General features: G+C 44.7%; 1 protein-coding gene across 2 annotated transcripts in view; it reads left to right on the top strand.

The window, feature by feature from the left end:
* FAM227B (family with sequence similarity 227 member B) overlaps positions 1–13,980 on the top strand; it is a 221,390-nt gene that overhangs the window by 32,873 nt on the left and 174,537 nt on the right. For both annotated transcript variants that reach the window (XM_089782043.1, XM_089782044.1), the window contains exons 5-8: positions 577–621; positions 3,299–3,403; positions 12,703–12,801; positions 13,681–13,782. In XM_089782043.1, coding sequence (XP_089638169.1) covers positions 577–621; positions 3,299–3,403; positions 12,703–12,801; positions 13,681–13,782 — 351 coding nt within the window. The remainder of the gene's footprint in view (positions 1–576; positions 622–3,298; positions 3,404–12,702; positions 12,802–13,680; positions 13,783–13,980) is intronic.

The raw sequence follows: 13,980 nt of genomic DNA, 5'->3' as shown, positions 1-13,980 counted from the left end.
GCGCCGGTACCCAAAGCCCATCGATGAGGTCCAAATTGCTGTGCTTTGGTGCAGCCTTAAATACAGTTCTCTTGCCTTGTTTTTCAGTTTGGAAATTTCCAGGGGTTACTCATTACGTGCTGATGTAGGGCTCAGCTGTTAGTTATTGATCTGGTTCTGATCTAGTTCTACTTGTTCTTTGGCCTTGTTTACATGATCAGTATGTTAGGGTAAACAGAATTGTTTATGCATTCTTGTCCTTTCCCTTTATCTTATACTTGTTCTTGCTATACTGGCAACAATGCTTATCTTAAATGGTGTATGTTCCCAAAGACTTGCTTCTGGCTCATCAGATATAGGGGAAAGGGAAAGGAGGGAAAGAATGCAGGCCTCACCACTCCTAAACTTGCACGTACAAAGTTCTTCTGCAATTAACTCCTACAGTCATATTTTTCAAGTTGAAGTTATATTTAGACTGTTTTAATTCCTGACTTAGCTGAAAGTATTTCCCTTTGTCTGAGAATACAAAATGTTTAATTCATGGTAAGAAGTACATTTAATATTACTTTTGAATGGTTTGTTTAAAATATTTTTTAGGTCGATAAAAACATCAGTGAGGAATCAAGCAGAAAAAATGTTAAGGTATATTTGCTAAACATATCATAAAGTAGATTGCAGTATTAAATCAAACCAATAGTATGTAAATCAATGACAATTTAGGGAAATAAAGGAAGACAGAATTAGGTCATATATATAATGATCCTATATATATATATATATATATATATATATATATATATAAAGATCCAATCTTATTTTTATTAATTATGTACATTTAGATATACCACATACTGGAAAATCCAATTGTGGTATGAATGTGTAGAGCCCTGCATGGATACAAAATTTGTATCTGCACCCACATCTATGTCTGCATAAGTGAGCATGTATATGTCATTGACATCTGTGTATGTGTATACCCACAGATATAAAGCAGTTATTTTCAAATGTGTAGTGTTCTAGATACAAAATTTGTCTCTACATTTGCATCTATATCTGCAAAAGTGAGCTGTGGACACCCATGGATAAAAAGCGGATATCTGAGATTTGCAAGGTTCTATGAATGTGTTGATTTAATTGACATGTCATATATGAATACTTGGGGCCTAATTTTTGGATTTTTCCAATCTGTGTTTAACGAGGGATCTATGGAGGAAGCAAAGGTGGCTGTGTGTCAGTTTTAAATTGTCCTGATTCCTATGGCTGTTTGGGGCTACTTGTAGCCAGTGGGTAGCTAATGCTAGAGGGGACTCAGTCTCCCAGAAATCTCTCTCTGCCAGAAGGAGCCCCTTCACTACTAGTATGATGGACTTAATTGGGTGCTAACTGGGTGAGCCCACCTAGGCCCACTCATAGATATGCCCCTGCTGAGCCACCCTGCCCCCAGAATATTTTCTCCAGCCCCCTAAGTCTGCTTCTGCCATAAGTTAAAGGATCCTTTAACCAAATCTGGCTACAAGGGACCACTGGGCCAAAGATTACGACATCTTCCATTAGAGCAGGAGTGGTCAAATACTGGCCCAGTGGCCGGATCTAATTTGCTAGGGTTAGCTCCTAGCAGGCCCCCATCACTATATTTACCTGCATGACTGCAGGTACTGGCAATTGCAGCTCCTATTGGCCATGGATTGTTGTTCCCAGTCAATGTGAGCTGTAGGAAGTGATGTCTCAGTCTGCGCTGATTCCCACTGCTCCTATTCACCAGGAATCCATGGCCAACAGAAGCTGCGATTGCTGGTACCTGCGGCTGTGCAGGTAAATATAGCGGTGGTGGCCCGCCTGGGGCTAACCCTAAAGGACTACTGCCATGCTATTGCCCACCCCTACATTAGAGGCATCAATGTAATTATTTGCATAAGTAAAGTTAGTAATAGGTGTCAGTATTGTGGAACTGAGCACTAAAATATTAACTGAGCAAATTTCATGGAAATAATATGAAATAAAAACAGATGTAAATTTCTATCATAATTCATTAATGAGCTAATTAAGGTAAGAAAAATAGCAAATCAGGTTCTGTGGTTTTTTTGAGACTTCCCTAAAGTAAAGAGCCAAAAGACGCTCCTATGCATTGCATAAGTAATTTTACTGACATCACTAGATCAGGACCCACTTATCTCACAAGAGTGGTATTATCAAATAGAGTGGTAATATCTGCATAGATCCGAACACATTTATAAATGCTAAGCATTTTTATTAATTTTATTTTGCTTTCTGTGCTCTGAAATATAAACTGATCCACTTCCTGGCGTAAAATGAAAATCATACATCATATTCCAATTATACAAGGTGATGTCATGCAGAAGGAGATTTTTTTTTAACTACAGCCATGGACTCTGCTGGGACACTATCTGCTATGCATTTGCTACACAATTAACAGAATGACTGCAATATCATGGAAATGAAGGCAGAGTCTGAGAAGTAGAAAATATTGCTGACTTAAATATAAAAACAAAGCAAAACACCTTGACTGGAGTTTCACACTAAATAATTTTGAGACAAGTACATAAAGGCAAAATATTTACTAATGATCAGGGAACAATTCCTTGATGTACCTTGAATGATCGATAACTGGACCTCTTACTGAGGCTATGTCTAGACTGTAGGCTTCTTTCAGGAGAAGCTTTTCCAGAAGAGATCTTCCAGAAAAACTTCTTTCGAAAGAGAGTGTCCACACAGAAAATGCGATCTGCTTTTTCGAAAGATAATGTCCACATTGATTGGATGCTATCTTGCATTTAAGTTGTGATTACTATGGACGGAGTGGCCACGAGGGCACCTGTGCTTTTTACTGGAAGCCTCTTCTTTTGAAAAAAAACAACCCCCTCTTCCCTGTCCACATGCCTTTTTCTGAAAGAGCTCTTTCGGAAAAAGGATTATTCCTCATAGAAAGAGGTTTACCACTGTCAGAAAAACCCCTGCATTCTTTCGACTTTCTGTTGAAAGAATTCAATTGCAGTGTGGACGTAAGTGTAATTCTTCTGGAAAAACGGCCATTTTTCCAGAAAAACTCTGCAGTGCAGACATACCCTGACTCTGGGCCATCAAAGAAAGCAATTGGTAAAGAAAATGCTACTGAAAAAAATGGGACTCCCAACAATGGAACATTTCCATTGTAGGGTAACTGTCTTCAGTTTCAGTTTAGAAAAAAATATTGTGGATATATTTGAAGAGATAGTCTCTCTCTCTCTCTCTCTCTCTCTCTCTCTCTTCTGAGAATATATCAGGAGTGCAATAATTAAGAATTAATCATTTTTCCTTTTAGAATTATAGATACCCAGGTTTCAAGTTAAAACAGCTTACAGAACTACCAAGACACTTGGAAGCAGCAAAACTTTGGGATTTGGTTATAAAAGCTCAGAATTTCAAAGTATGTACACTTTACTCCAGCTTGCTAAATAGAAACTTCTAATATAAAGTATCAGCAAAGTTTTGTGGTTCATATCTTTAATAAGCATATATATTTAAAAATATTCATATTCCATTTTTTCTTTAAGTTTTTTAACTCATAAAAGATGCCAGATTGAGAAATATGGACAATGAAGTCCATTATTTATCCACACAACAGGATCACCTCATGCAGTAGCAGTAAAAGTTTCCCCTCAAAGCTTTTTCTTGTGTTTCAAACTAATCTATTATTAGATTGGGGGAAAACTACATTAAAATAACATTAGGTTGCAAAATCAAACATTTGGAAGAAGCCCCAGATCTTCAAAGGGTATGTCTACACTACAAAGTTAGTTCGAACTAACGGACGTTAGTTCGAACTAACTTTAATAGGTGCTACACTAGCGCTCCGCTAGTTCGAATTTGAATCGAACTAGCGGAGCGCTTAGTTCAAACTAGGTAAACCTCATTTTACGAGGACTAACGCCTAGTTCGAACTAGCTAGTTCGAACTAAGGGCTGTGTAGCCCTTTAGTTCGAACTAGTGGGAGGCTAGCCCTCCCCAGGTTTCCCTGGTGGCCACTCTGGCCAACACCAGGGAAACTCTATGCCCCCCTCCCGGCCCCGGACCCCTTAAAGGGGCACGGGCTGGCTACGGTGCCCGTGCCAGGTGCAAGCCTGCCAGCACCCAGCTAGCAGACCCTGCACCTGGCACGGCACAGAGCCACCCACCCGATGCCCCCCAGCCCACCCCCTCTTCCCGGGACCAGGCTGGCGGCTCCCGGGAGCTTGCCCTGGACCGCAAGAGGCGGGCACCTTCCTGGGCTAGTGCGGACATCGTGGACCTCGTCCACGATCTCCGCACTAGGCACAGGAAAGTGGCCGTCTAGGGCAGGAGAGCTGCCAGCCTGGCCACCCAGGACCAGGTGTGCATGAAAATCAAGGGGGTCCACTGAGACCCCCGACACTGAGCCCTGAGCTTACAATGGCCGTCCTGGGTCAGACCAAAGGTCCATCTAGCCCAGTAGCCTGTCTGCCAACATCGGCCAACCCTAGGGACCCTGGAGGGGATGGACCGAAGACAATGACCAAGCCATTTGTCTCGTGCCATCCCTCTCCAGCCTTCCACAAACTTTGGGCAGGGACACCACTCCTACCCTCTGGCTAATAGGACTCCATGGACCCAACCTCCATCACTTGATCTCACTTCCCTTTAAACTCTGTTCTAGTTGTAGCCTTCACAGCCTCCTGCAGCAAGGAGTTCCACAGGTTAACTATTTGCTTTGTCAAGAACAACAACAACTTTCTCTTACTAGTTTCAAGCCTGCTACCCATTCCTTTCCTTTGGTGTCCTCTAGTCCTTCTTTATGGGAACTCATGAAGAACTTTTCTGAATGCACCCTCTCCACCCAAACCCTGCTTTTAGAGACCTCTATCCTGTCCCCCCTCCGTCTCCTCTTTTCTAAGCTGAACAGTCCCAGTCTCTGTAGCCTTTCTTCATCTGGGACCTGTTCCCAACCCCTGATCATGTTAGTTGCCCTCCCCTCTCCCAGCCTTTCTCTTCCCCTCTCCCACCTCCTTTTCCCAGTCTCCCCCAGTTTTTTTTCAATAAAGACAGAGTCAATGTTGGAAGAAACGTTATCTTTATTTTGTACATCAATAAGAAGGGGGGCTAAGGAAGGGTAAGTGGAAGGAGGTGAGGGAGGAATGGGGTACGAGCCCCCGATGGGGAGGACTGGGCTGGCTCTGCGGGCTTCTGGGGCAGCCTGCGGCAAGTGCAGCCGGGCTGATGGCCGAGTGGTGTGATGTGCCCAGTGTGGGCACTCAGGGCACTCCAAGCCAGAACTTCTTTGCAAGCGGGGCACCCCTTAGAACTGTGTGTCCGGGGTGGGGGTCGGGACCCTTTAAGCGCAGCCCTCGGCTAGCCTGAGACAGCATCTCCACGCTCTAAGTCCTCCTTTTATGCCCTGCCGGCACTGCTTCCGGCCATCCTTAAGCCCTGTTCAGAGTCCACTCAATGTGGACTTGCTAGTTCGAACTAGCAAAACGCTAGTTCGAACTAGTTTTTAGTTCTAGATGCGTTAGTTCGAACTAGCTTAGTTCGAATTAACTAATTCGAACTAAGTTAGTTCGAACTAGCGCTGTAGTGTAGACGTACCCAAAGATATTTAGATACCTAACTCCCATTGAAATTAATCGGTTTTAGGCATCTCAGTACCTTTAGGGATGTGGACCAAACAGTCAAAATTAGGGTTGCCTATGTAACCGAAATTAAGCCTCCTTCTATATATGCATTATGTCTTTAATTACATGATCTCATGGTATTTTTGCACAGAATCCATGCCTCATGTAGTGTGCAAGATGGACAGTGTACAGGGAATGAATCAGGCCTTTATAGTGCATGAAGCCATTTTCTACAGGACTCCTGCTGTGAGGATCCATTGACCTGAAACCCAGGTCTGAAGGTTCCTCAGTGGCTGCCTTGTCCACAGCCAAAATACAGCCACATCTACACTTTGAATAGTAATAGAAATGTAGCCGTGTTAGTCTGGTATAGCTGAAGGAAAATGCAGGACAATGTAGCACTTTAAAGACTAACAAGATGGTTTATTAGATGATGAGCTTTCGTGGGCCAGACCCACTTCCTCAGATCAAATAGTGGAAGAAAATAGTCACAACCATATATACCAAAGGATACAATTAAAAAAAATGAACACATATGAAAAGGACAAATCACATTTCAGAACAGAAGGCGGATGCGGGGGGAGGGGAAGGAAGGAAGGTAAGTGTCTGTGAGTTAATGATATTAGCGGTGTGGAAAGTTAGATCTCTGTGAGCTAATGGTATTAGAGGTGATAATTGGGGAAGCTATGCTGGTAATGGGTAAGATAGTTGGGGTCTTTGTTCAATCCGCCCCCCCGGAGAGTGTCCAGGATAGACCAGTAGTGAGCGTGCCAATACCAGAGATGATGGGACGTCCGGGGTGTCCAGGTTTATGGATCTTGGGAAGCAGATAGAACAATCCTGGTCGGGGGTCAGAAGGTGTTTCTGTGTGGATTTGTTCCCGAGTAGCTGTGGGGAGGCTTTTAAGGAGACAGTGTAGTTTGGCACGCTCACTACTGGTCTATCCAGCTATGTAGACTCTCTTCTCAAACCCTTCGCAACCAACACCCCCAGCTATCTCCGAGACACTACTGACTTCCTAAGGAAACTACAAAATATCGATAACCTCCCCAATAACACCATCCTTGCCACCATGGATGTAGAAGCTCTATACACCAACATCCCACATGAAGACGGATTACAAGCAATTAGAAACACTATCCCAGAGGACACCACTGCCAACCTGATAGCAGACCTACGCCACTAGCATTCCCAGTTACCTCCGTGACACTACGGATTTCCTGAGAAAACTACAATGCCTTGGAAATCTTCCAGAAAACACCATCCTAGCCACCATGGATGTAGAGGCTCTCTATGCAAACATCCCAAATGCAGATGGAGTACAAGCTGTCAGTATCCCTGATGATGCCACAGCACAACTGGTGGCTGAACTCTGTGAATTTATCCTTGACCACCACATTTTACAAACTTCTCTCCTCTGATCCCACCTCGGAATACCAAAAGAAACTACACTATCTCCTTAAAAGCCTCCCCACAGCTACTCGGGAACAAATCCACACAGAAACACTTTCTGACCCCCGACCAAGATTGTTCTGTCTGCTTCCAAAGATCCATAAACCTGGACACCCCAGACGTCCCATCATCTCTGGTATTGGCACGCTCACTACTGGTCTATCCAGCTATGTAGACTTTCTTCTCAAACCCTTCGACATCATGGTCCATGATTGCCATATTATGGTGTCTGTGTGGATAACCTGGGGAAAAAAGGGTGCAAAATGATTGTTTACCATTGTTTTCAAGGAGAAAGAGAAGGGTGGGGGGAGTAAGTACATCGTGGGAAGTTGACATCAAGTACCCAGAACCACCCATGACAATGTTTTTGTCCAATCAGGCATTGAGAGCCTAACTCAAAATTCAAATGAGCAGCAGAAACTGTGGGATGGCTAGTCACAGTGCATCACTGCGTGAGTCAATGTTAGCCATGGTAGTGGGCATATACTCTGTCAACTGAATGTGCTTAGTGAGGACATGCATGTTCAGCTTTGTTAAATTGGATTATAAATGTCAACTTCAATAAGTCATTGATGTCCTGACTGGCAGAGCCTACTGCATTGTCTGTTTGCCCTATGGACAACATGCAGTGGCTGTCTGTGCACCCAGGTGGCTTTCTAGCTTCCTGCTGCACACTACTCATACCTTGCCTCATTGCTGGTTTCTGGCCCAGTCCTGTTCATGAAGCCAAGCCTTCCTTCTGGTTCCTGGTCCACTGCTCTGATCCTAACTCCTTATCCTGCTTTGGTTCCTATTTTTCCACTCCACTACTGGCAGCTTACCCTGCCTCTGTTCTACTAACCTTACTTTGGCAGAGTCATTTGGCTCTGACATAGTGCAAACGCATTGACCTTGATTCCAATCTGATAGTATGGTGTGACATTCTACTGCTACTTTTGGCCTTGGACCCTCTGAACTGAACTGAACTCAGATTATGTCCCTTATAACTCAGACCCTGGCTTTGACCCATACCTTGCACGTGAGATCCCCATACCTAGCCCAAGTGAGAGGAAAGTAAGAGTGACCATACTGCAAAACACCATTCAAGCTACACAGAGTGATTGGATTATCAAAGTGATTCTGTGAGACAGTAATAAGTTGCTGTAATTCAAGTTCCTGCATCTTGTTGCATTACTAGCACAGCAGTACTCAAACTTTAACACATACACACCACAATTCTCCAAGACACTATCTAGCTGAAATGTAAAGCATCACTTAATTTGGCTAGAGGTTTGTTTTTGTTTGTGTACAGGAATCAGGTTAGGGAAAAATTCAAGTTACACCTTGAGCTAACAGTTCAGTGAAGACAAGCCCTTTGTTTCTTCTGAAGAGTGCACATGGATTCTCCTCTTAGTGCTCATGCACCCTATTTGTACAAACGAATCTTTTGGCCAGTAGTGCCCAATAGGGCTATGCCCGCTGTATGTTGCACCTGCCACCCAAGAGCATAAAAGGTGGAACAATCCCTGCTATCCCTCAGTTCCTTTTTGCCTCCTGTGACAGCAAGAATGAACCCTTCCAGTGTCCACCTACTTCTCTGTGCTAATGCTAACTATTATTATTAATTATTTAGTTCTTAGTGAATAGTTTTAGTTATTTTTTTGCAAGTTGGCACCAAAATCAGATTTTTTTTTTGGCGAGATATTCAGCTTTTCTCTTCTAGCCAGTAGAGATGCTCAAACAATATGGAAAAAATCAAAATCGCAATGTTCAAAATCTCCTTCAATGCCATTCACCTGCCTCTTTTGTTTAGTAGAGAAACAGCAAACAATGTCCCAAGGGAAAGAAATCTTAAGAGAAACAGTTAAGGGCAGCTAGAATTCTCAAAGGGACAACATTAAAGGAATAACCACAAACTATCCCAAATCAGAGGAAAGATGGGAAGAAATAAATAAACTGCATCAGGAGCTCTTTAATTACCTGAAAATTAAAAAGGAATAATAAAAAGAGTGAAAACAAGGACCAATTGCTAAGATAAGTATAAAAGAAGAGCAGAAGCATGTAGGGACAAAATCAGAGAAGCATAGAATGAGTTACAACCAGAGAGAGACATAAAAGGCAATAAAAAGGTTATATAAAATCAGTAGAAGTAGGATGAAGGAAAGTGTAAATCCATTACTTAACAAGGAAGAAGGGATAGTAATCTATGGCACAAACAGTGTGTAAGTGCTTACAAATATCTACAATATCTCTGACAGATATTTATCTAACATGTTCTTAAAAATTTCCAGTGACAAGAACTACACAACCTTTCTTCGCTATTCTTACAGTTCGTTTTCCTAGGCTGTGTCTACATTGGCACACCTTTCCGGAAAAGGGATGCTAATGTAGACTTCGGAATTGCAAATTCCGCAGGGGACTTAAATATCCCCCGCGGCATTTGCATTTACACGGCTGCCGCTTTTTTCCGGCCAGTCTAGTAGGAATAAGAAATCCTCCGGAAAAGGGCTTATTTTCCGGAGAATCACGTCTAGACTGGCGCTTTTCTCCAGCTTATCCCCAAGCTGGAAAAAAGCAGCAGCCATGTAAATGCAAATGCCGCGGGGGATATTTAAATCCCCCGCGGAATTTGCAATTCCGAAGTCTACATTAGCATCCCTTTTCCGGAAAGGGGTGCCAATGTAGACACAGCCCCTGAGTATGTCTACAGTACATCAACTAGAGTATGTCTACACTACAAAGTTAATTCGAAATAACGGCTGTTATTTCGAATTAACCTCAATAGTGTCTACACATGCAAACCGCTATTTCGAATTTAATTCGAAATAGTGGAGCACATATTTTGAATTTGGTAAACCTCATTCTACAAGGAGTAATGCCAAATTCGAAATAGCTAATTTGAATTAAGTGCTGTGTAGACACTTAATTCAAAATAGGGGGCCTTCAGCCCTCCCAAGGAGCCCTGGTGGCCACTCTGGGTCAAACCAGGAAAACTCCTCTCCTCTCCCCCAGCCCCGGGCCCTTAAAGGGGTAGAGTCTGGCCACTGGGCACGTGCGAGCCAGAGGCCTGCATGCAGACAGACAGCCCTGACAGCTCTGCACCCAGTGGTCAGACGATGAGCCGGGCAGCCATCACCAGTCCAGTGTCCCCCGCCCAGTCCCCCAGTGCCCAGGGGCCAGCCAGGGGCCATAGACGGCACGCCCCCACCTGGACTGGTGCGGAGATCATGGACCTCATTGAGGTGTGGGGGGAGGCCCCCAATGTCCGTGATCTCCACACCAGTCAAAGGAATGCCACCATCTATGGCCGCATAGCGGCCTCCATGGCCTGCAAGGGACACAGGCGCACCCAGGAGCAGCTGCACCTGAAAATAAAGGAGCTCAGGCAGCCATACACCAGGGCCACTAGGGGCAGCACTGCATCAGGGGCTACCACCTGCCCCTACTTCCCAGCCCTTGGCTGAATCCTGGGGGGCGGGGTGGTCCGCGCTAGCCCGGGGGGCAGCAAGCTGGGAGCTGAGGGCCCTGACCTGGGTGCAGCAGAAAGGCTACCACCAGCTATCCCGGCACCGGAGTCGGCAGGGTCGTCTGGGGAGGCCATACCAGGTAAATGCCAGCACTGTCCCCTACCCAGGGGGAAGTGGGGAGGGAGACCAGGGACCGCGCACATGGGCCATGCCTCTCACGGATAACGCAGCCACCTATGCACATGCGGACACGTGCCGTGCCACCCTTGGGCAGGTGGCTCCAGCTGCGTGCCACACAGGGGCCGTGGCCTGATAGCCGCACGTGTGTATGAAGAGACCCAACATACTCCCGACCTCGGGGTGGGACACAGCAGGACGCCCTCCCTTTACATGCCCCCTCTACATGGGGCAGGGACATCTCCCCCCCCCCCTCCACCCCGGCTGCACTATACACAGCACAGAAGCACAGGTACGGCCTCGGGGCAGCTCCCAGTCCTGTGCAAGCACATCGGCTCTGACAATGCAAGGCACAGTCGCCCTCACCTCGTGGGGGACGGGGGGTTGGGCATCATCCACTGTGTCCCCAGGGAGAACTGACCACTTCTCTTCTTTCTCTACAGCCGCACCGCCCAGGACATGCTCCTGTACCCGCGGCCCCAGCAGGAGCAACACCACGCAGCAGAGGTACCAAGAGCAGTACCTGCAGGCCCTGTGAGCCCAGACCCGGATTGTGGAGCAGCGGGCGCAGGAAGAATGGGAGTTCCGGCGGGAGCTGCTTGCCCAGGGTCATGCCATCTGTCACCATCTGCAGGCCCTGGTGCAGAGAGTGCTGCCCCATGCCGGTCCCGCGCCTGATGCCCCCTCCCCAGCTACTGTTCCTTCTCCCAGTCCTGCCTCCTCTCCCACCTCTTCCTCCTCAACCTCCACACCCTCCTCCTCAATCTCCACCCCCCCCACCTCAACCTCCGTACCCTCCTCCCCATCCCCCCAGGGGTGCTGAGGCCCCCTTCCCCTGCAGTGCTGGGAAGCAGTTGGCCCTGCGAGACCCCCCACCCCTGAGTGATGAGCTTCCCCTCCCCCTTCTTCCCCTTGCTTCCCCCTTCCAGCTCCCTCCTCCAAGTTTTCCCCCTTCCCTCTCCCACCCTTTCTCCTCCCCGCTCCTGCCGCCCTTCCCAATCTCCCCAGAGTTTCATCCTCCCCAGTTTTGTTAAATAAATAGAGTTTGTATTTTTCAGACAAAAGTGCATTTTATTTGACATCAGGAAGGGGGGGGGGGCTAAGGAAGGGTAAGTGGAAGAACGAGAGGGCAGAATGGGGCACAAGCCCCCAGTGGGGCAGACCGGGGAGACTGTTAGCTCTCCTCAGGGTGGAAGCTCTCCCTCAGGGCCCCCTGGATCCTGACAGCCCCTCAATGGTCCTCCCGGATGGCATCCTGTAGACAGTGCAGCCAGGTTGCTGGCAACGTGTCCACGAGATGCAGCAGAGTCCCCAGGGGCAGGAATGGTTCCATGTTGTAGAGTGCCGTGGTGTCCCGAGTGAGGGCAAGCAGAGCACTCCGAGACACAAATGCTTTGCTGTCCCTCCTCCTCCCACCCCCCACCCCGCTTTGCCCAGGGGTCTGGTGAGTCTGTTGGTGTTATTACCTAAAGCTCACTAATATCTCTGCACAGGGGCCATGCACAGGTCATAATTTATGTCTGTTACCTAATGCAGAGGGGACTAAATGGAACCAATATATTAATTTGCTGTATTGATTTTGCTAACTGCATTCTTTTACTGTGAGGTATTGTTTTTAAATTACTATTGTGTTGAACTCATTTTTAGGATTCAAATGAAGAAGACACTACTTAAGACATCACTAATTTTATGTATCGCAGTTTTTGAGTGTCAAATTTGAGACATTTAGGACCTGAATTTCAGATGTGCTGGATATCTGTAACTCCCATCAAAGTCAATGCAAACTGCAAATGCTTGGCACTTAAGAAAATCAGGCTTTCAGCGTATCTACTTGAAAATGCTTTATTCCACATAATGGATAATTTTGAAAGAAACTGCTTCTCTTCATCTTAAAGCTAAGCTTTTCCCTCAAAAGGGGTTTCCCAATGTTTGCTGAAGCTAAGACTTTTTAAAATTTTGTCATGAAGTGTACCACTTAATAAATACATTAATAAATACATTCAACAGAAGATTTGTTTCAACAGGAAGAAGTTTTTAAAGTTTGGAAAAAGTTGTTTCTCTCAGAAGCATCTATTGCTGTTTTACAAGATTGTTTTTGGTGGTGGTTTCTTCAAAATTTTAAGGTATAAACATATGACACAAGTTACTCTTACATCTTTTCTAATCAAATGTACAAAATAAAGGTTTCTTGTGTTACAAAATCATCATCCATAGATTGAATAGATTCAATGGGAGCAGAAGTAGGCCCAGAATGAAATTGTTTAACTTTAACCTAATTGCCAAGGTTTTACTTTTAAAGATTCATTTAAATAGAAGCTTTATATTACTGAATAAGAAAGTAAAACTTTACACTAGCATTGACTGTTTACTTGAGCTTTGCTTAATTTATTTAATGATGCTAAAATTTATGCAAGTTTGTTCTGAAATACTTATATATAGGAACATAAAGCAAAAATGTCACTAATTTTATTACCTGGGACTATCAATATGTATATAAGTAACTGAATAGCCAAGGGAAAATACTCAGTACATTACAGGGCTTGCGAACTACTGGTGACTCAATACAGCACTTCAGCCCAAAATTGAAGGTAGTGCTTAAATAATAAAGACAATTATTAATAAGGAATAAATCCTTAATAAGGATAGATTTAACACATGCTTCAGTATAAGCAGGTGCTTAAGTGCTGTGCCAAATCAAGAGCTTTTGCAATAAATTAAGAAAACTGTTAATTTAAGGGGGGGGGAGAATACAGCAACATGTAAAATTACTTTGGGAATATGGATTACAATATTTTTCATGATACTATCAGATTAAATACTATTGCTAAAGCCACAGTTCAACATGGTATTTATGTACATGTCTAACTATAAACATGTGAGTCATCCCACTATCTGTAGTGGGATTACTCGCATGTATGAGTACCCTGCTGAGTCAGGGCCTAAATTCTGAACATCATGTGAATTCATAACTTCCTTATTTTTTGTTGCTTTTTCTTTTTAAGCCTAATCGAGAAAATCAAGATCACTTGTTTGACAGAATTGCAGACAGTTTTGTTTCACTTTTCCTATGCGTCCCCAGTGATACTAAAGATGCTTTTTTTCAGGTAAGGGTATGGTGACGTATGAGTTGCAATGATTAGTTATATGAGTCTGACAAGTTTTAAGGTTCTTCTTCTCTCTGGTAGATAGTGTGGAAAAATGCATTAATTGCATGGAAATTGGCATGTCAAAAGGAGAAAGCATACAGAAACAAGCTTCCTCACCCACATAACCACAAACATTCCCTGGTTGAACAAAAGGAA

The sequence above is a fragment of the Pelodiscus sinensis genome, chromosome 14 (genome assembly GCF_052426305.1).
Source record: "Pelodiscus sinensis isolate ZL-2025 chromosome 14, ASM5242630v1, whole genome shotgun sequence".
Lineage (NCBI taxonomy): Eukaryota > Metazoa > Chordata > Testudines > Trionychidae > Pelodiscus > Pelodiscus sinensis.
The sequence above is the reverse complement of the archived record's forward strand: the minus strand, read 5'-3'. Positions and strand labels throughout refer to the sequence as shown.